Here is a 26264-nt window from a genome sequence, read left to right on the forward strand (position 1 = left end):
ATATTGGTCTGGATCTTTTTGATGGCGTCGAGCTACACATCCAGTTGGCTCCATTTTTATTTAGATAAATAAAAGGAATTAGATAAAAGAAAAAAAGTGAAAATAGTACTCTAATCCGCTAAACCTCAACAGGAAATATAACGAATTCAACGGATTGAATCCGTCAATCTGTCGATGCGTTACCATTCCTACTCTACTCTAGACAGCACTTGGCGAGAAAGAGATCTGTCTTCGGCCCTCTGGAGTGAAGTTTCGGCCGTATCTCTGATAAGTCCCCCTAGATAAATACCAAATATACACTTTACAGTACCAGGGTAAACGTACACCAACAAGACTTCCGAGACCCGGGTTTTCATGCGAAAACACGAGTAAAAATTCGTCATCGACGATCATTACCATGGCGCATGTCGCTAAAAGTGTTGAGAACGAGAACCCGGTGAACAGATTGTTGTCTTAATGATAGGGGTAGTTCAGTATAGCAGATATTATATAATATAATAAGTAGAGAATATCACTTGCATGAACCAGGGTTTGAATACGCAACGATCTACGAAACGATCTTAGGATGTTATGCCATGGGGACCAGGGTTGTAGATCCCCAAGGTGTTTGGTTGCACTGCATGCATCCATGGATATTTCGATCAAAAATCCCTCGTTGATTCCGATATGAGCAAATTATGTTCATTGTTTCACCTGCATAGCTTCGAGATAGACAAACCAGACTCCGGGGATTCTGCAGTGACACATCACTGGATGTTGCATCAGAGGGAGTCCATATATGTATTACGAGATCGGAGATACGTAGTATAACAGGAATAAGCGAACAAATCAGGACTCAGAATTGAGTTGATTGAAAATTGTATGATGAGCAGGTATAAGTGGTCGGATGGGTGATTGAAAGGTAAATATTGACTATTTACTCGCCTGGGTAAGACCAATTGGCGACTAGCGTGTGTTGTTCAAATTTACCATAATCGAGCTTCAAAGGGTGACAACTCATTACCACTGTTGTTTAGTAATGCAATACTATAAAGACATATACTCTTTTTTTGCTACTACTTATTCAGGCAATGAAATAATAGTGTTTAATACGATGTTCTGAGCTTCTCAGCTTCGCCACACTTTGGTATGGCCTCACAAGCCAGATTCCTTCACTCCTGGGCGTTTTCAACTTCAGATATCAATATCGTTACATTTGGTACTTAATAGTGGACGATTAGCACATACTTAATCAGGCACTCACCGAGTCAGAAGTTTAGGTCAGCCTTGTACAGCCACAATAAGTTGAAATTCAAATCTCTAATGTTGTGCCGTTATTGTGGCTGTGATATTTTTTGATTCTATTGACATCATATGGGAATCAGACTCAAGGATAGAACTCCATGGGTATTGATTGCCCATACCTAGGTAGCTTGAAAACAGTTAGTCCAATAACCAATAATTTTGCATTCGTTTAACTTATCCTCTGCTGTTACTGCGGTCTTGCGAATGCTATCTACTTCGTATCTTTAACTTCCGGGTGTTCTCGTATAGCGAAAGCTACTGGGCCTCTACCACAGCTTGAATTAACTATGGCCCCAATCAAATAGCTGCTTGACTACTTCGTAATAAGTATTTCATTTCCGATTAGCCATAAGGTCCTTTGTGATCCCATGGAAGCTCCACTAAGTAGATCGGAACTGAATAGCTTCTGGCTATAGCCAACAGATAGCTTTCAAACGTGCCCGGTTTCATAATTTTTTAGTGTCATTTCTTTTATTTTATTTTCCCGCTTTCCCCTTTCATATTCCATATATCCTTTTCCCTTTTCCCTTTTTTATTCTATTTAATTTATTTGTGTTTTTTCTCTCTAGTTTTACCTCCTATCCGAGAGCGAGAGTAGCAGTGATCGGCAATGTCGGGTTTTCCACAGCTTGGGCTCTAGAGACTCTGCATAAGAGCCTATTCCATTATTTCGCCCAGGCTGCTGGAGCCTGGGTGAATCTGCCTGGATAGACTTACAATCACAATGATCGGGTTGAATGAGACTTCTCCTTGGAGTTGCACAGCCACATAGGGCGGCAAAAAAAGGGCGGTCTTATGAATAGCCCCTGCCGATACTCATATTAACGCTTAGCTCTGGACAATTGACATCATTTCTAGCTTTTTTTTTTGTGATAAAATTGTTGAGTACCCAGGTGTTAAAGCCATGTAGTCAATCAAAAACCCGGGCTTGCTTCATTGCTACAGGCAGAAACACTGTACCTTCTTCTCCTCAGCATGGTATACCTAATAGCTCAGATCAAAGTTATAAAACAAAGGTCTCTCCCCCATCATCGTCCATCATATCACCATACACCAATCTCCCTGAAGAACAATAGCTTCTGTCAAATTCCACCTAGCCTTCCCTGCCAGCCATTTTACCACCCTACATACTGTGTTTAACAACATACGCCACATATTCAACTATCTTTTGTCCATACTACAAACAAGCCTCGAATTCGAGTTTACCCAATTTAACTCCATAATCCGTTGTTGGAGTTAAGTTATCGTCATGTCTCAGCCATCGTATGCATAATTTCATTCAATCTCTTATCAATCTCACTTGGGTCACATATTTTGAAACTATGCTTATCATGTATTATTGTTTGACCGTGTAGATCATCCCCCGACCTGAAAAAGGATTTAGCCTATATTGGCACAGGACTTTCCGCCCCATCTCCGAACTCCATACCTACGACCCTGCATATTCCCATCAATAAGCTTAAGGCCGCGGCAGTTCCAGTCACCGGCTCTAAGTAATAGGCGGCTCCGGGGCAGCCAATTGGTATACATGCATTGGGATAACGTGGCTTGGCTTATTCTGTCCTCCATCGGTGTGAGGCACAGCTTCAATATCTTGACATCTTCACGCCTTGTTGTTATTGATTCTGGACTTTTAATTGAATGGAGATGTGGGGTTATCTTAAGAGGACAAAGCGTTTCTCATTAGGGCAAATTTTGAGCGTATTAAGGGTTGGGGTTTGATGGGGGCACTGGTGTTTAGATATTTCCTAAGGTTATTTTCATGATTCATGTCATATTTTATGTTTGAATTTACTCTTTTTAGATCCATAGATGATGTGATGTAGTCTCTACTATTGTAACTAGATGCCCATTATCCGATCACTCACCGATTCAACACTTCTCGAGTTGTCAGAGTCGATCCAATCATGTGCGTTCTCACGAGCCCTTAAAATTATTTTTTGATGTTATTTTGCTGCCGAACACTTCACCTGGGCTCTCGACGTTGTAGTTAGAATATTGACCCGTGGAACCTGAGGCGGAAAGGTCCACAGTGGGCCTAGCTTTGAACTTTCGAAGGTCCACACTTGTTCCTCGAGAGACCAAACATCTAGTAATGATTTTATAAGCCCCATGAGTTATTGTATCATATGGATTCCGATTGTATGCCTTGTTTAAATTGTTTTTGATGCTGGCAAATCATAGCCAACCCGTGCCATTATTGGCTTACTAAGATCAACTGCTTATTTAATGACGCACCGTTAGTCGTTCATCAAAGATTCAGCTACTAGTACCGAGGTAAATCCAATGCCAAGCACCTGATTACTAATTTTCGTTCCATTAACTACTCGCCTCACTTTTTGGAAAGCCCCACAACGGCTCCTTCCATTTTTAAGAGATGTTGCCCTATATTCCCAGGTTGACGGTTGTCATGTCTGCGCAACAAAAATGAACCGTTTCTGTGTTCATGCAAGTGATCTTACGCCCTACCCGTTTTTTCCCGGGGGAGTCCCTGTTCAAGGGATTTTTCATTCCTCGAATCATGGTACTATTACATGGTATTCCGTACTTGCTCCATCCCTGAAGCTGTACGTTCACTCGAGTAGTTATGCAACCCCTGCATGACTTGATTCTGGAATATCAAATGTGCAGTATCTGCTTCACCTCTTTTCTTTTTCTTCTTTTTTTGATGTCAGTCAAAATAGCTTCATGTTGTAACCTTTTGACTTAATTCTATCAGTCGAACTCACGTTCATGGTACTCGCCCTGGCCCAGATTTTTTAGTCTCAAAGGTCATAGGTCTCCCCTGCTTGCCAGCAGAGCTCGAACCAGAGTATTCAAATATCTCTCTACCAAATGATGACCCCTGCTCATGTTGCCCGGAGCTGAATTTTTTTCGCTACAATCAACACCCATCGTGCGGACCCTCCTACTAACCCTTTTTTGTATTTCTAGAAGCGAAGATCTTTATCGTCACTCGCTGACTTGACCAATATTGAGAGCTACCAATGACCACTGTCGTCATCTGCTTTAATCATTTTCCCTTCCTCAAATCATTCCTTGGCGTCTTGCTGAAAAACGGTACGTTTACTGTTTATTTTACATAGCTAGTACAAACATGGGCTGATAAGAGATTTTTTGCAAGTTGTCAATGTGGCACATTATCAAATTAAAGGTACAGATTAGGATCATGCAGACATAATCGATTTTAAGTCTGTCCACCTTCATCGTATAGCTCTGAAAGTGCGTAAGGTAGGTCTAATTAATGGAAACAAATTGTTTTAGATTGTTTTAGATTGTTATACGGACGTATGTGGTACACTGCATAGGATCTTAGGGTTTTGAAGGTTTCGAGTATGAGTAAGAGTGAATTTCAAGGTATGGACGTAGGAGACATTGCCCCGACACTGCAATTATAGAAAGTGTTGTTCTTACGTAGACTAAATACTAGGAATTGCTGAGGCCTAAATAGCTTGTTGGTAATAGCCAATTCTCGTTTATGGTAGCCGGAGAAGAACTACTGATTAGATCACTTCTACTTTTAATTCTGACTTCCTCATCCTATTTCTGTCCTTAACGATGGATTCTAGAGGTTCTCTCTGATACTAGGTAGGTAGGACCTGATTGGATTATTATACGGATTCCTAGCGGTTGCCTTCTGACCATCAGACTAGAGATCCCCCCTCTTTTGTCTTGTATCTGTCAGAAATTGGAATCTTTTCCTGAATCAATCCTTCGTTGTTTTATCTAATATCTCAATGAGCACAGGGTCATTATTTACGCTAATTTCGTTCCCTACGTATTACCCAAGTCAGTCCGGTATATTCTCACCACCGCCACTAATTCCTTAATTATTTCCCAACCAATTCCGATCACGTTTTCACAACTTCACCCGGGTGATTTCTAACGGAAATTAGTGATAAAAATCTGCAAGTGCCCAAGTTCATTGCCTAACTTTTTTTTTTTCCCCTCACATCCAGGCCATCTACTATCACCATCCTACTTTCTACGCCCACCTCGCCGTCCATCTGGGTGGCTAACGTATTACCAACATAATTAGATCTTCTTATTTACTTGATACATTATTCCCGCAGCTCAATACCGTTATCATTTTTGTTTTCATCTGTTCTGACCTACCACGCTTTATCCTCTTCCGCCACCATGAGCTCCGGAGATCATTCGTGGACTGGCTACAATTATTCCTATGTCCCAAATTATACTGGCTTAGATGATGGTGCCTCATTTTTCACCGACCCAGTAAGCTATGTCTCAGATGTTCAAGAGTTTCCTTTCCTTTCCTGTTACTTCAGTAATCCGGCCTATTCGACGCCGAGATAGTAGTATAAAAACGAAAAACTAATCATCCATTTGCAGCAGTTCACAACTCGGACAAGCGTCGACCAAGACATGCCCGACTTTATGTTGCCGGAACAACAACAAGAGTCACCATTTGGTGAAATTGCAAGCGATGTTACTGGAGTAAATTCACGAGAGCAAGATATCTCTGAAGCTAAGACTGGAGGCCCCCTTGACCTGGGCCCTGCCCTGGAAACCAGAGTACACCAAAACACTTCTTCACTTGTCCCCCCTTCCAACTGGGGTATACCTCAGTCTGGAACATTTGCTGGAGCCTCCGGAGTCTCCCCCCAACAAGCCCATGAGATTTGTGGCCAAAGTCTTGGTCGGTTATCTACCTTCTTCGAAAAGAACTCATGGAATTTGGAAGAGATAAACTATGCACGTGAATCCCTTGCATCTGCCATAAAATTTCACAATTGGAAAGTTCCAGACTCTACGACCGGAGCCTCAGAGTACTTTGGCTTGGGAGCTAGAGACAAAAAGCTGTTCTACTGCCAAGTACCAGTTGGATTGAATGGCGAGATCTGCAAGGCAGAATGTGATAGTAGTGGTGCCTTCAAACGTCATTATACGATAATGCACTTTCCTTGTCCTAGATGGACATGTCCTGCCCCCAAATGCCCTGAATCAGAAAAAGAGTTCACAAGGAAAGATAGGTTTAGGGAACATCTGAAGAATGTGCACCATTATGAGGAAAAGATCTACACAATGCAGCAGGTTGAACGGTTTGTTTCCAACCGGACTCAGCTAAAGCTGAAGCAGCCTAATCTTCCATCTAAATGTCTTGTTTGTGGAAATAGGAAAGATGGCTGGGATGAGCAAAAGCTTTTTGATTGTGTGCAAGGACACTGCCAGTCAACCCCAGTATCCCCGTCTGTCTCGATCAACAACTCAGCAATCAACGCTACCGGAACTGAGACTCATCTCCAAAATAGCTCAGCTTGGTCAGCAAGCGAAGTATCCAAAGACTTCACCGGCTACACCCACCAATTCCCAAAGAATACATCCTCAGAATACGGCAATCAGGCGAATCAATTGTTTCCAACTCAGAACGATGGGACCGGCACATATTCCACAAGCAATTTTCGGCCACAGTCAACCAGCAATCAAAGGCATCCTGCCACTTCTATCTCCCATGCTGTAAATAGGCAAGGCCGTTCACAGAGTTCTGCATTTGCAAGCAATCGGATACAGAAGCCCATCAAAGCAGTAAAATGTTCTGGATGTGAACACAATTTCAATGGATGTGAAAACCCCAGATGCCAGGGAAGAACAAGATCAAGCAAAAAGTGTCACAATTGTCCTCCTGAAACATCTGCTCTGCATGTCAGATTTGAAGAGGCATCTGTCTCGGATTCAGCAGTGTTTTCCGGGGACACAGGTAACACATCTACTTTGAATTCCCAGGTGTACGATATTGATTCAAGTCATAATCCTTCTTCATTGCAGGATCATAGCTCATGGCCTTCCTACTCAGGACAAGGATTCTCATTTATGGGGCATGATTTTCGTGGATTGTCAAATTCCGTTTCCGCTGAAGATGGGACACAGCGTGTACAGCTCATGCTAGCCATGACTGCTGGTGATGTTGTTGAAATGGACTCTTCCTTCAAACTCATTTCAATGAACCTACATGGAAGCTGCATTAAGAACCTGCCTATGATGTCATCCGCAAAGAGGCTCTCTAAGCAATTACAGTATGGTCTAAAAACTTTGATATGTGGCGACAGTACGTACTCTTCGCTTTGGACGCTTTCAAAACTAACAATATATAGCTTCCGAGCTTGAATCTACCATTCCTGCTGTGACAGATGTTGTCACTGAAAAGGATGATCTCACCATAACGACCATCGAGAGTCCTCAAGCCGTCTTCGAATGCCAATGCCCATGCCGTCTCAAAGCTCAGAGTATGTTATTGTTGGACCAACCTGAAGTGGAGATACCAGGAGAACAACCACAACTAGACTTGGAGGTATTGCCTGAAGGAGGAGGCAAGAATACATTCAGAAACAGAGTCCGCAAGGTAATTAACCTTCTAAGACTGCGCTTCGTCATTCAGAAGGAACAGAAGAAGCAACGCCAAGCGATGATGAAAGATATAGAGCACAGGCTTGAGTTGGCTATCGAACCTGCACCGCACCATCAGAAGCCCGATAAATGCAAGGATGCCGGTGAATGTGAGAATTTGAAGCTCATGCCAAACGATGAAAGTGAACACGACCCTGGAGATGAGTTTCAAAATACTGAATTCGGTGGCACCTAAACCCTGACGCTAGAAGACCTAACTCAAGGGTTGCTGCAATTCAATCAAGCTATGGTTGACTTGCGAAAGTACTACATTGCAACTCTCATCATTTTTTTCTTGCCACTCAACATCCTTCTGTCGTTAAAATACCAGGAAGCCTGAATATACTGTGCCAGCCCGCATTTGGAGGTATGGTATTCATTCTTTTCTGGAGATTCTACGACAAAACTTCCATGGTCATGTGATTATGTGCTCATTTTCCTTTATATTGCTTCATTAATGATGGGTTCACTGCTGGAAAGTGACAGTGTTGAAAAAAAGGTATGGATTCAATACACATCTGATCTACCCAGAAACAACGGCTGATACATTCTCAGCATTCATTGAAATTCTACTTCATGAACGATACTTCGTTGAGATATTCATCATCTCACCGTTTTATCTCGCCTGGGCGCTCTACTGCAGCTACCTTGCAATTCTATGACATGAAGGCTCAGAAGTGGCTTGATTTCTACACGTTGTACCTATTGCGTTCTTTTGCCCTGGCCCAAAATTTGTACATCTCTCTACATTCTTGTTCTTTTCAATTTGTGTCATCTAAGTTTCGTCAGACAGGCACGCTGTGAAAGCATTAATAATATACTCTCCTCACTTTCTTTTTTGGTTCACTAAGGGTCGTACCTACCTACTTAGATACCTACGTAAGTAGATACTCCTACCTGTTACTTGTTCATCAGCTCTTTCAGCCATCGCTCATAAGATACATTTACAGAAATGGTGATAAAAGGCCTTGTTACACATTTTGGGGTATCCGTGTAGCAGATCGCCAGCATAATGAGGACATGACTAGTTTAGCCTGATAAAGTGAAAAGACATTTCAAACCACTTGAATTGAATTGCGCCATCCGGACCTCGGGATACAAGAATGAAAAACAGAACCATAAGCTGGGGGGGGTTTTTGAGACGAAAAGGGCACATAGAATAGAAAGAAAACATAGAAGGTAAAAGAGGTTGATGGACTCACTGGCCATATCAGTAGCAATCAAGTTGAATGAGAAATTTTCCTACTCCTGGCGGCTGCGCTTGGCGCCGTGGGGGTTCCAGGATGCTTCGCCTGCGTTTCCGGCGGCCGCAGGGGCACCCTGAAAGTAGTTTTGGTTGAAGGCAGGGCTCTGGGCGCCTTGAAATCCTTGTCCTGGATGAAGTTAGTAATCCAATATGACTCAGACACTTTGATGAACGTAAATTACCCTGCATGCCCATGTTTCCTCCTCCCATACCACCCATCATGGGGTTCATACCTCCAGCCATAGGGTTCATAGCCATGCCGCCCATCTGGTTCATCGGCATACCCATCTGGTTCATTCCCATGTTACCGCCCATATTGTTACCCATGTGGTTCATGTTTCCGCCGCGGCCGCGCATGCCGTTGCCACGCATGCCACCCATCATAGCACCTCGGTTGAAGTTGTTGTAGGGCATGTTACCCATGGGGGCGCCCTGAAAACCGCCCTGGAAACCACCACCACCACCTTGGAAGCCCATGGAATTGTAGTTACCTCGGCCAAAGTTGTTCATACCCATGCCGCGGTTGTTGTTGTTGTTGTTGTTGTTGTTGTAGCCACCTCGGCCACGGTAACCACCCATGTTCATACCACCACTGAAGTTCTGGTTTTGGGCGTGGCCGTTGTTGGTGAAGCCTCCAGACATGCCACCACGGCCCCCATCCCGGCGAACAGGGGTATCCTTGGGCAGAGTGCGGAAGGGGTTGCTGTGGGGGTTCGTGAAGCTAATGTTGAACTTATGGTTACTTTCAATTAAGGTCTTGGTTGTTGCAGCAGCAGCAGGGGTGGAAAATTCCACGAATGCTTGACTATTTGCAAAATAAAACAGGTTAGCAAGTCAGATTAAATATCATCAGACGAAAAGATGTGGGGTTGAATCATACATACCCTTTACTCTTTCCATTGACCTTGTGCTCACTGAAAGTTACGTCTTTCAGCTCATTTTCACACGCAGCTTCGTTTGCCCAGGCGCGGATGGCATCATCAGTGATCCACCATTGGAGATCTGATATCAACAGGGCAGTTGTCGCATCTGGATGAGGGCGACCTTCATAGTCTTTGCGCTTAACACCATGGGGTCCAACGGTCTGAGGCATTGTGTTAGATTGAGTGGAGCCGGAGGGATTGTTGTGGGTTGATGGAGAGGTTTCTGTAGCGGGTTTGATAGCGGATTCAAGGACAGTTTGGTTGGAATCTGATTGTTTGGGCTCAACCTGAGGCACTGGGGCCTGCGCCGGCTCTGGCACGCTCTCAGCAACGTCTAGAATCAAGTCCGTGTCATCCTGCTTGAAGTCGGCTTGATCATTGGTATTGTAGCCACCTCCATCACCATAGATATCAATGTCGAAGTTATCATCTTCTGTAGCCATTTCGTATTAGAGAAGCCCGAGGCTAGCAGGGAATTCGAAATTTGAGATTGTGCTAAGGTGAGAGATGTTAAAGACAGGCCCTTCTGAATTCTCCCTCCTTATTGCATCAAGGAAAGTACACGTCTGTAAACGCAGGACTTAGATTAGCATGGTGAATGGAACTAGCATTCAACCACAGGGAAGATGGGAAGATAAAAAAAAAAACAACGAATGAGTCGCCATCACAGTCGAACGACATCATGATTGAACGCGCTATCATGGTCGAACGCCTTCACGGTCGAACGTAGGAGATAAGAATCGAGCGCATAGATAAAACAAAAGAGTCCACAGCACAAAAAAGGAGGACACGACTAATACGTACAGTCCAAAACAACCCAGTTATCCTTGTCAATATAAATTGCGCTTAGTTGGCGCGTACAGAGCTCTCTTGAGCTGCACCTATAAGACAACTGATTCAAGCCACAGACCGGCAGTAGCAGCACAGATGGAACAGAAAGATTTGTTGATAATAAAACAAAGGAGAACAGAAGAGTCAATGCCTTGCACTGCACCAGATAGACAGAACGTTGTGAGATGGTGATGAGGTCGGGCGGGAACACGTATTGAGCTTCCAATGAGGTCCAGGTCCGGAACATTCATAATCCGAAAAACCCCAGGAGCAGACACGTCGCCGAACCCTTTCCTCCACCTCTCTTCAATTCCTCTCCTTTCCAACCTTCCTTTCCTTAACTAATCTCCTATCCATCATGTCTGAGACTTTCCAAGAGCTTGCTGATATCCCCAAGGACTTTGTCCGTGAGGGAACACTATTCGTCCGCCGTTGCACCAAGCGTATGATGATCACTGCTCCTATCTCGCAATCATAATAGGTGCTAACTACTATTGTAGCCGACAAGCGTGAATTCATCAAGATCAGCCAGGCTGTTGGCATGGGTTTCTTGGTCATGGTATGTTTCCTCGGGGATTTCTGTAATCTCTGGGTATCTGTACTTCCCTGTGCACATGGGCTAATTGGACTTATAGGGTGCCATTGGATACTTTGTCAAGCTTAGTAAGTTCTGATAATGGCAAATCTCTTGTCACTTGAAGATTCTATGTTGGAATTTCATATTGATCTTGTATTTTCCTCTAGTTCATATCCCCGTTAACCAAGTGTTGGTCGGTGGCGCATAAATGCGAATGATTCGAATACCATGGAGAACACGTCTACCCGATGCTGAGAACTGAGCCGCAAATTTAGGCCTATCGAGCAAATTCCGATGTGGTCATCGATTCATAAGAGAAACTGTGTTCTTCTGCGACTCGGAATACCTTGCTCGTCTATACTTGATTTTTTTTTTTTAATTTTTTTAACGATATGCGGCTGGTATTCTTCACCTTACGCTGGCGCCGCTTTTTTGGGATGCGATGGAGGCATTCATCGCCCTTGTGATACCACATACCATTCTTCTTGTACCAATAGGAGTTGCCTTTTTACTTCGATTCCAATTGACCCCCCTCCATATTAAGGGTACCTTTTTCAAGAAAAAAATATGTATTTTCATAAATCGTTAAGAATGACTGGCTATTCACACAACATCCATCAAATTCACCACTCAATGTTCTCGTCATCGTCGGCTAGAAACAATCGACGTACAGGTCGACTGCGCAATAGATTTTGACGTGATCGTGCAGTCTCGGTATCTCCTCGTTGCTCCCGGTATCGATCAAACTCAGGGATAGGCTTGAGCTTATCGTTGTAGCTTTTTCCAATGGGTGGGTCGCCTTCATCGTCTTTAGCTCCATCATTCCAGGAATGTATGGTACAAGTGCCCGATGAAAGGCCCCAGCCATTCCACGATGTCGCTTTAAATGAATGTCAGCACTGCGACCTTGACTGAGAGGAGATGTAGAAGGCGCTGAATAATTGGAGTAAACATACCTGCTACTACTGGTGCATTTGGGTGCCAGCTTGCATCCCGAACGCAAGTTAGCCAATCCATTTCTGCATTCATCTCATATGGTGAGGCGAATACATCGGGATCGCGGGGCCGTGTGTTTTTGGTCGCTACTCCAACATCTATGGTCTTTGCTAGCGTGGCATCCATGTTGTACACGTATACCTTGCCATCCTCACTACCGGAATATACATAGCGGGAATTTGTGCTGTCGGGCGGCGAAAAGTGGCAGCGGATGAGAGTTTTGAGGACGCGGTGCCCGCGGAAAGTGACAACTGAGCAATCATCCGCATGTGGTTTGTATATCTCGTCCGGATATTGTTCGAAACGATAATCATACCCAGTCGTGTAGTGATCAGTATTGATGGTGTCGAATTTGGATGTGGTCACCATCTTCCGAAGATCCCACAACTTCATGGTCTGATCTTTGGCATTGGAGAGAACGTAACGGCCATCGCCTTTGCTGTCAACGTATGTTATTCCCTCGGTGTGGCCTACAAACACGCCGGCCTCTCGGCCATCGGCCATCGATCGCCGATCCCAAACTCGCAACGTTGTATCATCGGATCCAGAGTAGAGAATGTGCGGGGATGATTTATCACCAAAACATACTGCGTTGACGTGATCCTGATGTCGATTTCTCAGACTGAGAACGGGCTGCTTCGTTTCGAGATCGTAGACAATTACTGAACTTTTTGATGTACCTGCGACTACCTCTCGTCCATCTCCAGAAAACCGAAGGGACCAGATCTGTGGAACATTAGTCGGATATACTTGAAAAATATATCAATTTCATTACTCACTCCGAAATGTGAGTTGCCCCAGCTTTCTCGTCGTCGCCCACCGGGCGGGAGCCCGAAATCTAATACCACCGGATCCGAGTCGTCTTCGGGGTCAGTCGCAGCTAGGTAAGCCTGGTTGCGTATCGAGCTGTAGATAAGGTGCCGGTTGTCGGGACTGAGAGTAGCATCGGTAATAGTCCATTGGCCAAAAGGATACTCGACAGTCTTGTAGTATTTCCATTCGTACGGATTGGATGTGTCGTACATCCGGACCTTAAAATCCTGCGCACAAGAAAAAAAGAAGCTGCCATCGTCGGAAAATTGACCAGAATAACTTTTGCAATCATAGTGGATGATCTTGTCAGCAGCAGATCCTGGGATCATTTGCTATAAGAGCGACATACTGCAATTAGCCATAGTTCTCCGTCGGTTTTTATCAATTGGATAACATACCTGACAGAGGGATTGATTAGCTCGACTGCGTACTCCAAGTGGGTCTACTCCAAGTTCCCGCCACATGAGACTTGTAGCGAAGCCCTGCTTGCGTTTCTTGACCAGGTCGACAAAGTGCGGATCTGTTCCGAAATGTCCCTCCCTCATCAATTGGGTACCCGTGTCATTGGGGACTTTGGGGAGCTGGGGACTTCTTGGCGTTCGTCTTGACCTGAGTGGCTGTCTGAAAGAGCCAATATAGTCGTTCTCATCGGTGTCATCTTCATTTTCCTCTCCTAATTCGTCTGTGATATGGGTGGTCCATCCATTAGAATGGAGAATATGTTGCAGGCCACTGGATGCGAGTATTTCAAACAGCCGGGCGACCGGTACTGGGGGGTATGTGAGTTATCATGCACATTGATAAATGAAAGTGTCCCATTCTTGAACGTACTGGTCGTCCGGTTAACACCACGGTTTGATGGGGTTTCTGTTGAGTTCCCGGTTGGTTCATCTTCCATGATCTCAATTTGTATGTTACCATGTTGATTGAAATTGACTGGCGGTATCTCTGTTTAAGATAGACAAGTCAGATTGAGAAGAGTATATCATTATATTGCCTAGTTGGGTCTATTACCATCGTCCGGTCCTGAATCGAAGACATCCTCATCTTCATACTCCCATTCATCCTCATCGCCCTGGGTTGGTTCGTAATCCATATCTAGTTCTTCTTCTTCCTCCAACCATTCCTGTGCTGGATGCCAGACTGTTGCCTCATTCGAAGCCCTTGACTCGTCGGAAGGTGACTCGTGTGAGCTCATGATGTGGTTGATGAGGAGTGTTTATCGATATCGCGATAGCGGCAACTTGACCGCCGATTTCAGCTTATGTCATCTCCCGAGGTCTCAACTAACTCCATTAACTCCGACACTGCTTGAGACGAATACCTTGCTTGACGTATATTGTTCTGTATTTATGTATTTTTCCACTCCGTAAGCTCAAGACAGATCTGCCAGACTGGAATTAAGATGATCAAATTAGCATGGATATTATTCACGCATGTGAAGCATTCAAATATCCATGTACTAGTCTTTAGAGTAGAGCTCCTAAGTCCTTTGAAGGTTCCAGGCCTAAACTTCTGCAATTTGTCTTGCCGATATACAAATCTTAAGACTGAAAGAAGATGGGTGTATCCAAGTCACTTTTGCCTAGATGGCAATCCATGTTTCAACCTTGGAACCAAGAGATGATCTGTACAATACCGGTCCTCTTCTGTGTAGATGTAAGAGCACCCGTGGGGCGGTACCATTACCTATCTCATCCTAACCTGTACAATCGGACACAACATAAAAGACGGTATATTTAAATATAATTCCCAAATTCGGTTCAACTTATGTCCCTTTGAGGGAATAGTCAGATGAGCAAATTCAGAGAAGATTAGCATAGTCTTTGCACTAAGCATGACACACTCAATCAAAGAGAAAATGTTTTGCTGAGGGTTGAGAAACACTATCTCGGGACTAGTTAAGTGGATGTGATTCTCTATTCAACTGAATCTGTGATGTTATAGGCGATGGAAGTTTTAAAAAAACCAACCTCTGAATGGCCTATATGATTTTGAAACAGACCAGCAGAAAGCTAGACAATCTAAGCCGCGCTGACCGAAGTATCGGTCATAGTGATGGTATTATTGCTTGTCGCTATTTATTTGCTGATAATTGACCCAGGCTAGCTTCCAAGAGCCCAAGGGATTCATAAACTTGAAAGTGATACAAGTTTATATAAGATTGTGAATCGAAAGATCGAAGAAATTCAGATGGTTGTTGACGTGATAAGATATACGGATTAACTATTTTCCCGTCGTCGTCACTGATAACCTACACCCCGCTCCTTTCGCTTGCTGTTGCGGAGCCTTGGATCCTTGTCAATTTGCTATCAGTCTGTCATTTTCCTCTCGAAATTTGACATCTTATAGCAATTCAAGCCTCTACGTACTCTAAATTTCTCATCTCCTACATCACCCCAAATCCTTAGTGCCAACTCCCCACACCATGCAGTCTGTCCCAGAGTCACGCCAACAAACCTTCGAGGAGATCTACGGTCCACCGGAAAACTTCCTCGAAATTGAAGTAAGCCATTCCAATTTCCCAATTTCCATATTTCCCATGATATGCTCCAACTTTTCATGGCTACAATTCAACCCCACTCATCAAGACTTCCTCGTCAATCAGTAAACAAATCTAACCATTCTACCTAATAGGTTCGCAATCCCCAAACACATGGTACATCGCGCAACATGTACACCTCTTACGAGATTGTCTGCCGCACAAATATCCCCGCCTTCAAGCTGAAGTACTCTGTCGTGCGCCGCCGCTATTCTGACTTCGAATATTTCCGCGACATTCTGGAGAGGGAAAGCACGCGCGTCACTATCCCACCTCTGCCAGGAAAGGTATTCACCAACCGCTTCAGCGACGACGTCATCGAACACCGCCGGGAGGGACTGCAGCGGTTCTTGCAGATCGTCGCGGGACATCCACTCCTGCAGACAGGAAGCAAGGTGCTTGCTAGCTTCATACAGGGTATGTTCCTTTTTTGTTATGATGTTTCAGTATTTTAAACTATTTACTGATCATTGTTTTCTCTCTCCTAGATCCAAATTGGGACCGCAATGCTTGGTAAACCCAGCGCATATGGTTCTCTGGTTCTCTTTTCCGGTTTCTCTGCACTTCTGTCCATCAACTCAGCATTTGAGCGTGGTGATTCTCAACCCCAGTACTGCTTTCAATTCTTTGCTTTTTCATATGATTCAACCCCCCATCAGCCTTTCTCCGGTTCCGCTCTTACTGCGCTTCCTCACAGCCTCTTCCATGATTTTTCCACATCTATGTTGAATACATAGTAGGGGGGTCATGTATTTGTACTTTCCGCAAATGCCTCTCGTCTCCCTTCTCCGAATTCTGTTCGATATCTAATTTCATTATACATATTTTCTATATTTCATTTTTGGTCTAATTAATGTTATCCTGTCTGAGGTTCTCCGGAGGGAAATGAAAGTAAAATTTGATTAGCCAGTGATGAGCTCTCTTCAGATCAGTTCGTAACTATTTCCTGTAGTCAGTACTTGGTTTTCTCCTCAAGAAAAGTTGACCCTGGAAATCTGGGGCCTTTCTCTTTTAGGCCACCAACCGCTTTCTTAATTAGGAGTCATTCCATCTGCGGAACGCATAAAACGGAAATACAAAGGATAAGAATTAATATTTGAGAAACACCGCATCTGGAAAACTGGCCATACCTAGGTAGATCTTGAATTATAATGAATCTGCTACTCATTGACAAAAACTGCAAATGATAGAGACTGGGATATCAAATTACAATCAAAAAAGCACCAAAACAAGATTCGGAATGAAGAAGAAAGATAAACCCAGAAAATAAACCCAAAGAAGTTTCAGTTCTGAATACCAAAAGGATGTTTGTCAAATCATCCTATGTCATCCCAATTCATAGGTGCAAGAGTATTATCCTCCCAGGGAGAAGTCGTACCACTGGCCGAACTATCGTCCAAAATGAACGAAATCGGATTAGCAGCCGATGGCTCGAGAAATACTTGTGGTGCCGGCAAGACGGAAGAATCAATCGGGCCTGAATTGACTTGCGAAGCATTGGATGGGTGGCGACTATGGGTAGTTGTAGTGGCATGACGCTGATATGTAGATTGTGATTTTGCCGGGGTTGTGTCACTACTAAGGCCATCTCGAGAAGTCGACCCAACTGCAGCTGCAGATGTAGCCGGTCCCGGGATTTGTTGAAGGGGATGAGATTTGCCGCTAGCAGTACCTCCGTCGCGATATGCATGTGGAAATTTAGTACGGAAGCGGTCCCGAAGATCTGTCGCTCTGCGATGTCCGAGATTGAGCCGCTTATCTTGTTGTATGAGGGTCCATTGAAACCCATGCACGGCATATCCTTTGAGAAGAGCTTCATCTTCTGCCTCGGTGAAAGGTCGGCGAGAGCGTCTTTTCGACACAATTGCTGACTTCGGTTCTGGTATGCCGAGGCTTTCTAGGGTTTTTTGTGGTTTAGTTGAAGTAGCCATAAATTGAGACCCGATTTGAAGTGCTTCGACGATTCCTGGTTCTGTATTTGATGTGAATGAGGACATTGATGTCGATACACTGTTGGCTGAGCTGTTGGAACCCGAGCTTGACTCGAGCCCGATCATAGGGCTAGGAAGCGGAAGGTGCATCTTGATATGTGTTTTTTGTGTAGCTTCGGCAAATTCTGCTCCTGGATTGAGCATTCTGGCGAGTTTATCGCTCAATTGACTCATTGCCTCGTTTGGATCAGAAGCACTTGATAGTATTAGCCAGGCAAATAAAACTAACCTCATTGACTTACCGATATGCCTGTGGACAGCACACTCGGAATCTAAACTTTGTTTTAGCGCTGTAGGAGGAATTGGACTAGAGAATTACATACCGGTCCTTCAAATTAGACGCAGTTCTTTTGTTAAACTTGAGCTCCGGTTGCGCAATAATTGTTGTCCAGTTCCCGATTCCACATTTTATTACACCCCGAAGTAGATCAGTCGTTTCCTCCTTCGTCCATTTTCTTATGTTCTTGCGAGACCGACCCCGCGTTTTAGGAGACAAGGGCTGTTCACCATCTGGCGTCGGAGTGAGGGTTAAATCATCTTGAGAGTTGTGCTTTAAAGGTATCAATGGGTCAAAACTGGGTTTTGGCTCTTGTCGAGCGATAGGCTCCTCACTATCATGGTCATGTACGTCGTCATCATTATCATCAAGATTAGCAACAAGGAGCTCTTCGATTTTCGCTTCTCTTCGCTCTACAGGTTGACCATCTGCGAGTAAGTCATTGACAGCAACTATGTTACCAGTTTCAACAGCTACTTCACCCCGAGAGGGCATTGCCAGAAGCTGGGTAATGGAGCCAGAAGTAATAGATCCTGCTTCAATGGGAGGAAGGAGAGCAGCATTAGGAGGTGGTTCATTCAATCCATTCAAAATAGCAAAGGGACCAAATGGCGGCGGACGCTGCTCTTTCTGTGCCTGGGGTATGGGCAGCTGTAAGTACTCGCCGAATGACTCTGTCTGGAGATCTAATCGACGCCGCTTGCGCGGACCATACAGTGCGTCATCACCGAAGGAAGACGAAAAGGGAAACCGTTCCAAGGCCCGAAGGTTTACGAAAGCTGGTAAGATGGGCTTTGGTGGTGGCTCCACATTAGACTGGGGATCTGAGGCAGATGCAGATACAGATGCAGATACAGATGCAGACTCGGGTGTTTTAGTTCGTGCTGCAGTAAGAAACTCTGCCACGGTTGGTAAACTCGCTTTCACATTGGTCGAGCCAGTTGGTGTCGACTTTGAGATGGTGTTCGAATCCCTGGCCCCACTTGCATTTGGTTCCAGAGGTGATGGGATGCTGAGAGTTCGGGATGACACTGGGGCTCGGATAGGAGCTATACGAAGCTGGGGAAGCTCGCGAAGTAGGGATTCATCCAGAGGCCGAAGGGTTCCGCTGGAATCCATTCTTTCATTTGATTGTTAAAAACAGCAACCTAGCTTAATTTCGCTATATTTGGAGATAATAGATCCATTTTGTCATCCAATGTTGCTCGTCCTGGATGAGTACCAAAGACGTGAATATAAAGCTCTTATCGCGTGTTATCACGTCGTCTCTGGGCGGTGAGGAGCATTTTGCCCAGGCGTTCTACATCAGCTTTGTTGAATTCCCGCTCCTTTCTAGCTCTAATTGTTCTCTCCGAAGAGGAACGTTTACCTTGGGGTTTCCATCCTTACAGATTTGACCCTAATTCAATTGAAAAATACTTTGCTCTCTGAGCCTATTGATGTGAAAAATAGAATTAAGGTAAGCTAGTATTTGCATCCCCGCAAAGCTTCCGGAGCCTCCTTCCTTCATACATTCAACACACAAAACCAGCCGACCCAATACCTCTCGGAATAATGAATGACATTGAATATTAGCTTAATTAAAATGCCGACGATCCTTCCACCATGGCCTCACATCTTGTTCGGTCTCCTTGAACCTTTATCTCTGTATGCCATTCATCCCCAACCAACCCAATCAACTTCATTCTAACAGCACAGAGTCTGCGGAAGCCTAGCACCGATATTTGATTTGCAGGGATTTATAGCAGGCCAAACACCACAGGCTCTTGCTCCAAAAGCACACCCAAGCAGCACCGCACTAGCCTACCAACTAGCCAACCTATACTCCCTACTATTCCTCGTTGGAGTGGCTGTGCTACATACATCCACAGAACCAAGAGTTGTCCGTAACTACTTGATTGGTCTGGCCATTGCAGATGTCGGCCATGTTTACGCTACTTACTTGGGCATGGGCTGGAGTTCCTTTGCCAATGTACAAGGCTGGAATGCACTGACTTGGGGGAATATAGGCATAACTGGCTTTCTGTTTGTGAATCGAATCTTATACTTGTTGGGCATATTTGGAGATTCGAAGGCATCGAAGCTGCAGGACAAGCGGGATTGAACTCGGAATCCATGAATGGAACTCCTATGTGGAGTACATAACTAGTTTGAGCTCTGGCATGTCCGGCTATTTCAATGAATTTAGGTACATACCATACCCAAAGAGCCTTAGATCGAGGGCATTGTGGTATGTGAACCCAAGTGCCACCCATACGACCTCAGTTCCGAGAACGCCACCGGGACCGAGAGATCGACTAGTCTAGCTAAATATTTTGACCTTGAAGGAACCCGCGGACCTTATAATAATCTAACAACCCATCTTCTACTCATCTAATTTCTATGCATACATGTCGATACTTTCTCAGGCATAACGTAACAAGCAAAGACCACATCGTAAAGTCCCGGATCCCAGAGAAGTAATACAGCAATGATTAGAACAAAATAATAAAGAAACTCCCCCGGAAATCCAGTCCTGGAGGGACCAAATAAACGTACTTCATGCCTGACACAATACAACTGCACACCTGCATTTGTACCACACATAAGACGAGACAAACACATCACCTGAGTACCACAAGGATTACCATATCGAGATTCACCTTCTGCATCAGACCAAGCAACTTTCTCAGCGGTTTCAACCAGTTTCATCCTCAATTCTAAAGATTTGTCTTCAAATAATCAAGAACTGACTGGATGGCACAAGGGTTTGGATCACGAATGTGAGGAATGAGAAATGGGAGACCGGGATATTGGTAGTAGTGCTCGCGATAGGCAACAAAGTTATCATCCGAATTCATGAGAAACTGTAACTGTGAGGGTTGAAGGGGTTCCAAAACGACCATGCTCGGGACGGTAGAACCGTTCATGTTCAGCTCATGAGATTTTGCTGTGGTGGCGGCATATCTGCGAAGACCGTCTAGTATGGCCGTCAAAGAGTAATAGTTGCGTTTGCTATAGAGAATCTAGCAAATCAGTTAATAGGTTTTTAGTTCCATGCGGGCTAACGGGTAGTCTGACCGGTGTGGTTTCTCGTAGAAATTTGGTCATCTCCGGTGATGCAGAGCAACACTCCCAGACAGAAATGCTAAGAGTGTGCCAGTTTTTTATAAGACGTCTCACTTCCGGCTCATTGCTAATAATGGCCTGGCTAGATACTCCCTCGAAATCCATTTCATCAGTGCTTGTCAAAATATGAGCCAGATCCGCAGGTACCCCAGAATGGATATAGTCTTCTAGAAGGAGACTTGTCGTGTTGAAAGGCGAGTTCCAGTCCATGCATCGAGAGGAGGCATGCAAATATTGCTGGCGATAGCGGATTGCTAGAACGCTGAAGATCTTCAACATCACTGTTAAACTCGGTGTTTGTAGAGTCCTTAACAAGGCCTGAATGGGACCTGAAATGAATTCAAAACCGAGGTCCGTTGAAATTGGCATTCTCTCGGTAGCTTCAGGTCGAATATTATGTATACATTCTACTAAAGCTCGGCGGGCAAACGGGCTCTTTGAGCGTAAATGCTGTGCGGTTCAAAGAGTTAAGAAAGTTAAAAGTTAAGCAGTCGATTATCGGTTAACGTACCTTTTCAACCTCTACATAAAGATTGATTTCTTCAGGGTGGGCTTTTAGATGGTCGAGGAGGTGAACAAATAGAGCATTATGTTGTAGTAAGAACCAGTCGACGGAAACTGCCTTGTACCCGTATCCGAGAGAGGCACGCACGATCTCTTCGAAAGCGATTTTGCTGAAATGAAAATGACTCTCCGTCTCAATAGCACTGGCAATCTCGCAAGGATCATGGGGATTTAGAAGGTCTGGTGCTGGAGGAAACCAGCTCCAAGGAACTGGCTGGAATTTGGGAATATCCATCCTCCGCAGGATTTCTTCCACCCTTTGCAAATGGGAAAGGCTTTCAAGGAATTGGTATTCAGATGGATCAGAGAGATCAGCAAGAAACATGTCAATAGTATCTGGATTGCGACTCAAAAGAGACGCTCGTGGAAGGGCCTCGTCAGAAAAGAGTCGATAGCGGGCCACCTGGCTGATTTCTGAAATCTTAAACGCCCATAAAATGGTTTTGGCATCATCTTCCCACCAGCGATAGGAAATGTCGAATTGAGGGATCTCGTTTCCAAGTTGGAAAAGAGATGGATAAGACTGGTAAGCCTGGATTGGCTCAGACTCCAGAATTGTCATTGATATAGTTTGTGACATGATCAATATAATTTCTGATTTTGAGCTTGCTTCAATGGCATGGACGGAGTTGAGTGCCGAATGAAGCAATTAACTCTGATGGTACTAGGCTATCACTTTACTGTGAGTATCCAACGCATTGGTTACAGCAGTAGGGTATCGAAGCTTAAATACGCTGGCACTTGGTCACAGTTTCAGCAGTGACTAGACAAAGTCAAAAGGAGAAATAAACAACTGATATTTAAAAGTTGAAAGTTTCAAAGATATGTAGAAGAAGTACGAGTGGTGAGCTTTATAAGGGAAGGAACCTGATGACGATTGGCAGATGTATCCCTGCCGTTGGCCACGTTAGACTCATCACGAGGGGGAAAAATAACGATCATCAACAGATAGGTACATTGAAAACACAGGGGAAGGGGCGTCAAAATAGGAACGATGTCTCCATGGTGAAAAAAAGGGGGAAATGATTGACCTTTCCCCAAACACCTTTACATCTGTACCGGCGTATCCACTGTAAAGAATGGCGCTTGTGCTATGTAACGAATTTTAATTTCATCCGTTGAGGCTGCAGATTGGTTAAGCTTCCAATATCTTATTCGCTTAATTCATTGGTTTTGTGACAATCAGTTCCACAGTTTGGAAGCGGCCCAACTTCCTTTGCTTCTGGAATTTTCCTAGCAATTTTGCCAATATATGATAGAGCACGTTACTCTGAAGTGACTTTCTAATCAGATCTTACTCTCCAGCATCATAGAGCTAGCTACTATACGTTTCATTTCCCGCCAAGTACTTGGGTGCGCACTAAGTCACACTAAGAGTAGCGAGGGATCGGGAAGATCACGATGGAATCCAAATCGGTCGAGGATGACCCGGATGAAGTCATCTACTTTATGATTTCATAGTGAATCATAGGTGGAGTAGTAATGCAGGCAAGCTCCGGCCGGCCCAGAACCAGTCGCCGATTGATTGCTCTAAGTTGCGGTCTGGAGTATGGAATTGGGTCTACGGAAAGAATGCGAGTAAGAGACCTCGGGATATGGACCCACCACGCCGCTGTGGACACAGCATGTACAGTATGGTGTACGGATTACACAGTAAACCTTTCATCCCCCTGAATTTCGATCGTAACAATTCGGTGGCTTATTTATGGCTTAACGCCTGGGCTCCACACTACGTAGTATCATGTATGCACGTACTTTTGAATGGTAAAATAGTTACCCTATGATAGAATGGTTCAAATGTTGTTAAGGTGAAAGGAATCCAAGGATTACCTACCTTATTCGGTACCGGGATTCCAAAGTTGGAGTGTCCAGGTGGCGCCAACGAAAGATACCTAGGTAATCCCCGACCCTATAGCGTTCCCGCCAGGAAAAGATACACAGTGTACTCCGTTAACTCCTGCGGAAAACATCAAAAATGCCACGTGAAATATTCAAATATTCAAGTGCGGCTACAAATCCGGAACCAAGGAACTGGTTTCGGGATCTCGGTAGATCCACATGTCCCAGAGGTTGAGGTGGATCTTAAGACATGCCACTTTTATATCAACTTGACCGTTTACTACTTCGAGTCTTGGTCCTTGGAGCCTTGGAAGACCTTACAAATATCGTAATTATAGCCCCGTCATTCAATGCATATCTGATAATAAACTACCTAGGTATTTTTTCTGCTCCGCAATGTTCTATCCGACACGAAAATGTTCTAGGCCATCCTCAGATCCGGCATCCCCGCCTGTGATTGATACCGTTAGGTACAACATGAGATCATCAGATGTGTAGCTGCCAGTGGTCGATCAGAATCTTGGTATGCATTAATTATGGAGCTGCGCTGGAGCCACCTTTCGTGGAGAACTCAGAAAATGAGATCTGCATTCTCACTGGCTTTGAGTAGTTTCTAGCTTCCATTATCAGGAAGTTACTTCCAGCTATGCATGAAGACATTATTGTGAATACGACCTAATTTCGGAATTCCAGAATAGCCAATTGAGCCTAGTCTCGTAAGAGACATGGCGCTTACCTGGCATCAGCCACATAGAATGTCTCATAGATACCTAATTACCTAGGTAGGTAGGAGCCCTGTACCTACATGGACATCTATTAGTTGAATACCCAAGGTGGTCCATAAGATCAAATAAGGGGTTTACCTAAGTAATATTGGAAGTATCAAGTAAGGATTCCCCACATCTAATTCATTTCTTCAGTTTTGCCACGCGTATTTCTTCATATTGCAAGCTATAACCCAAGGCGGGGTTCAAAAGACAGATCAGATTATTGAAGGTTACAGTATGCACACGACTTCACGTTATCATAGGTTTTCGGAGGAAGAAAAATCAATGAAAAGCCTCGTGATGCGGGCTTGCAAGTGTCCATGGAATATACACAAATTACTTCATATGTATATGTTACTACTTGCATTTGGCACTGAGAAGTAGAAAGAATTTAAATTACTGACTGAAATGCTAGGAATAAAAAATAGGAGTCTCGCTAAACTAGGTGGAAAAATAGAGTAGAAGTTTGATGATACAAGGGGGTTGTCCAGATCAGGAATTCTCTGATCTGACGGCCAGCATGCTGGCTTCTTATACGTCGATCGAAAACGATCGATATGGGGGTTGGTTACTCCCGAGGTTCTGCGACAACTTGAAGGATTTAATCCCCTTCATTCGAACTTATTACAGTTATTACATTCGGCTTATCACTTGGGCACCTATGCAAACTTCATTCCTTCGGAAATCATTTCCACCACTCTTTCCAACCATCATTCTCTTTAGCTTGCTGGTGGGAGTTGCTAAAAAATTATGTAAGCTCTCACCTTGAAATTTCAAACTACCACCACGTCTGCAATTTATTGTCGATCTTTCTAAAATTAAAACCGATAGTAGATAGTAGCTCCATTTAGAACTTCAAAAAATTTTAAGCTGATAGAGGCGGTATATAAAAAGTTGATAGAGAAAAGGTGAAATAAAGTAGTGAAGTTCTAAATTTTGATACTTAATCATTGTTAACGAATAATCTAATTAGGTATAACGCAGTACTTATACTTCAAGGGTAACCTGTCCTATTTTATCTAGGCCTGGGCCTAAAACTTAGGCTTCCCTCAGCTAACTCAGCCCTAAAACCAAAAAATAGTTTTCAGTTGTTATTTTTCAATTTTATTCTAATTCTATGACAATTCTAAATATATCATTGAAACCAAGACGTTTTTGAAAGGAAAAAGTAAAAAAATGTGCAATTTAGGCAATATGCCCTTGTAAATCCTGGAGGTTAAGATACATAGGAGGTTTTCCAACCTCGTCTCAAAATAGTACATGCAATCTGATATAACCCCGTTATTCAAATAAAACGGTGATCGCAAGCCTGATAACGGTCAGCGATCTCGGATCAACTCTGCATGCATTGGCGGCTTAGTTCACATACTCGGTGAAATATGCAAACGAATGCAAGGTGATTGATCGGCGATCTGGATTTCTTGTCCGATGTCGCCTCCGGAGAAGCCATTCGCTGTTCTTCGGGGTTTGAATAAGAGAACAATTTCAAGTTATCTTGCATTAGTCTACAGCTGCCTACCGATGTCGTAACCTTGGGAAACGGAGGTTTCAGCTGGATAGTTGTTATTTTATCAAGGACCCAATGGAGTAAGCCCTAGATGTGTCTATCTAAAACTTTCGAACAGAGTTCCTCGAACGTTAAGTGTTTCTCGTCAAGGATATGGATTAGCAGCCAAGCTTGGAAGGTGATACAGTGCATCAAGACAATGCAAGTCTACTCATCTAAAGTATCAACCGATTTCATAAAGCACTCGAACAAATCTGCATGGATGCATACAGCGTGCATCCTACAATCCATGCATCGGGTGGACAGTGCTGATCAGGCTCCCCTTCGGCTCCGACTCGGGAGTGTTATCCATAACATCCCCACAAGGCCAGGTCAACTGTATTAAAAGTCGCCCAATGCAATATTGGACAGAAATAGGTACCAATGTACGGAAATCATCGGGTTCGGTTCACAGGCATACAATGGTGAGCCCGATGGATGTATTCATTGCCAGATCGAGTAATTATGACTATACCTAGATATATATCTTCACAATTACATTTTACAGACGACAAGAAAATCTACGCCGTGGGCCTCTTTGCCAGATGATAAACC

The 26264-nt window shown here is 44.1% G+C and overlaps 9 protein-coding genes across 9 annotated transcripts; 4 read left to right on the forward strand and 5 right to left on the reverse strand.

Annotated features, from left to right (window-relative positions):
- Positions 1-5424: 5424 nt before the first annotated feature.
- Positions 5425-7885, forward strand: N7495_009645 (putative C2H2 zinc finger domain protein; the record flags this gene model as incomplete). The annotated part of the gene is made up of 3 exons (XM_057212296.1): positions 5425-5520; positions 5638-7351; positions 7398-7885. 3 exons carry the CDS (start codon positions 5425-5427, stop codon positions 7883-7885), a joined length of 2298 nt encoding a protein of 765 aa, XP_057059159.1.
- Positions 7886-8931: 1046 nt separating this feature from the next.
- N7495_009646 (uncharacterized protein) lies at positions 8932-10301 on the reverse strand (the record flags this gene model as incomplete). Its single annotated transcript, XM_057212297.1, has 3 exons — positions 8932-9062; positions 9118-9740; positions 9820-10301. The coding sequence occupies 3 exons, from the start codon at positions 10299-10301 to the stop codon at positions 8932-8934; spliced, it is 1236 nt and encodes a 411-aa protein (XP_057059160.1).
- Positions 10302-10739: 438 nt separating this feature from the next.
- N7495_009647 (uncharacterized protein) lies at positions 10740-10940 on the reverse strand (the record flags this gene model as incomplete). The annotated part of the gene is made up of 1 exon (XM_057212298.1): positions 10740-10940. The coding sequence occupies one exon, from the start codon at positions 10938-10940 to the stop codon at positions 10740-10742; it is 201 nt and encodes a 66-aa protein (XP_057059161.1).
- A 107-nt stretch (positions 10941-11047) lies between these two features.
- N7495_009648 (translocon subunit SSS1) lies at positions 11048-11474 on the forward strand (the record flags this gene model as incomplete). The annotated part of the gene is made up of 4 exons (XM_057212299.1): positions 11048-11132; positions 11190-11248; positions 11325-11352; positions 11434-11474. The coding sequence occupies 4 exons, from the start codon at positions 11048-11050 to the stop codon at positions 11472-11474; spliced, it is 213 nt and encodes a 70-aa protein (XP_057059162.1).
- A 415-nt stretch (positions 11475-11889) lies between these two features.
- N7495_009649 (WD40 repeat domain-containing protein) lies at positions 11890-14273 on the reverse strand (the record flags this gene model as incomplete). The annotated part of the gene is made up of 6 exons (XM_057212300.1): positions 11890-12146; positions 12223-12988; positions 13042-13407; positions 13474-13844; positions 13907-14023; positions 14090-14273. The coding sequence occupies 6 exons, from the start codon at positions 14271-14273 to the stop codon at positions 11890-11892; spliced, it is 2061 nt and encodes a 686-aa protein (XP_057059163.1).
- Positions 14274-15503: 1230 nt separating this feature from the next.
- On the forward strand, positions 15504-16134 carry N7495_009650 (sorting nexin-3; the record flags this gene model as incomplete). Its single annotated transcript, XM_057212301.1, has 3 exons — positions 15504-15581; positions 15713-16034; positions 16106-16134. The coding sequence occupies 3 exons, from the start codon at positions 15504-15506 to the stop codon at positions 16132-16134; spliced, it is 429 nt and encodes a 142-aa protein (XP_057059164.1).
- Positions 16135-16933: 799 nt separating this feature from the next.
- On the reverse strand, positions 16934-19004 carry N7495_009651 (telomere repeat binding factor family protein; the record flags this gene model as incomplete). The annotated part of the gene is made up of 3 exons (XM_057212302.1): positions 16934-17804; positions 17851-17880; positions 17932-19004. The coding sequence occupies 3 exons, from the start codon at positions 19002-19004 to the stop codon at positions 16934-16936; spliced, it is 1974 nt and encodes a 657-aa protein (XP_057059165.1).
- A 466-nt stretch (positions 19005-19470) lies between these two features.
- On the forward strand, positions 19471-19989 carry N7495_009652 (uncharacterized protein; the record flags this gene model as incomplete). Its single annotated transcript, XM_057212303.1, has 2 exons — positions 19471-19532; positions 19584-19989. The coding sequence occupies 2 exons, from the start codon at positions 19471-19473 to the stop codon at positions 19987-19989; spliced, it is 468 nt and encodes a 155-aa protein (XP_057059166.1).
- A 595-nt stretch (positions 19990-20584) lies between these two features.
- On the reverse strand, positions 20585-22137 carry N7495_009653 (uncharacterized protein; the record flags this gene model as incomplete). The annotated part of the gene is made up of 3 exons (XM_057212304.1): positions 20585-20890; positions 20946-21443; positions 21505-22137. 3 exons carry the CDS (start codon positions 22135-22137, stop codon positions 20585-20587), a joined length of 1437 nt encoding a protein of 478 aa, XP_057059167.1.
- Between the last annotated feature and the right edge of the window lie 4127 nt (positions 22138-26264).

This window comes from Penicillium taxi, assembly GCF_028828555.1.
Source record: "Penicillium taxi strain IBT 34144 chromosome Unknown utg000006l_segment0_segment0, whole genome shotgun sequence".
Lineage (NCBI taxonomy): Eukaryota > Fungi > Ascomycota > Eurotiomycetes > Eurotiales > Aspergillaceae > Penicillium > Penicillium taxi.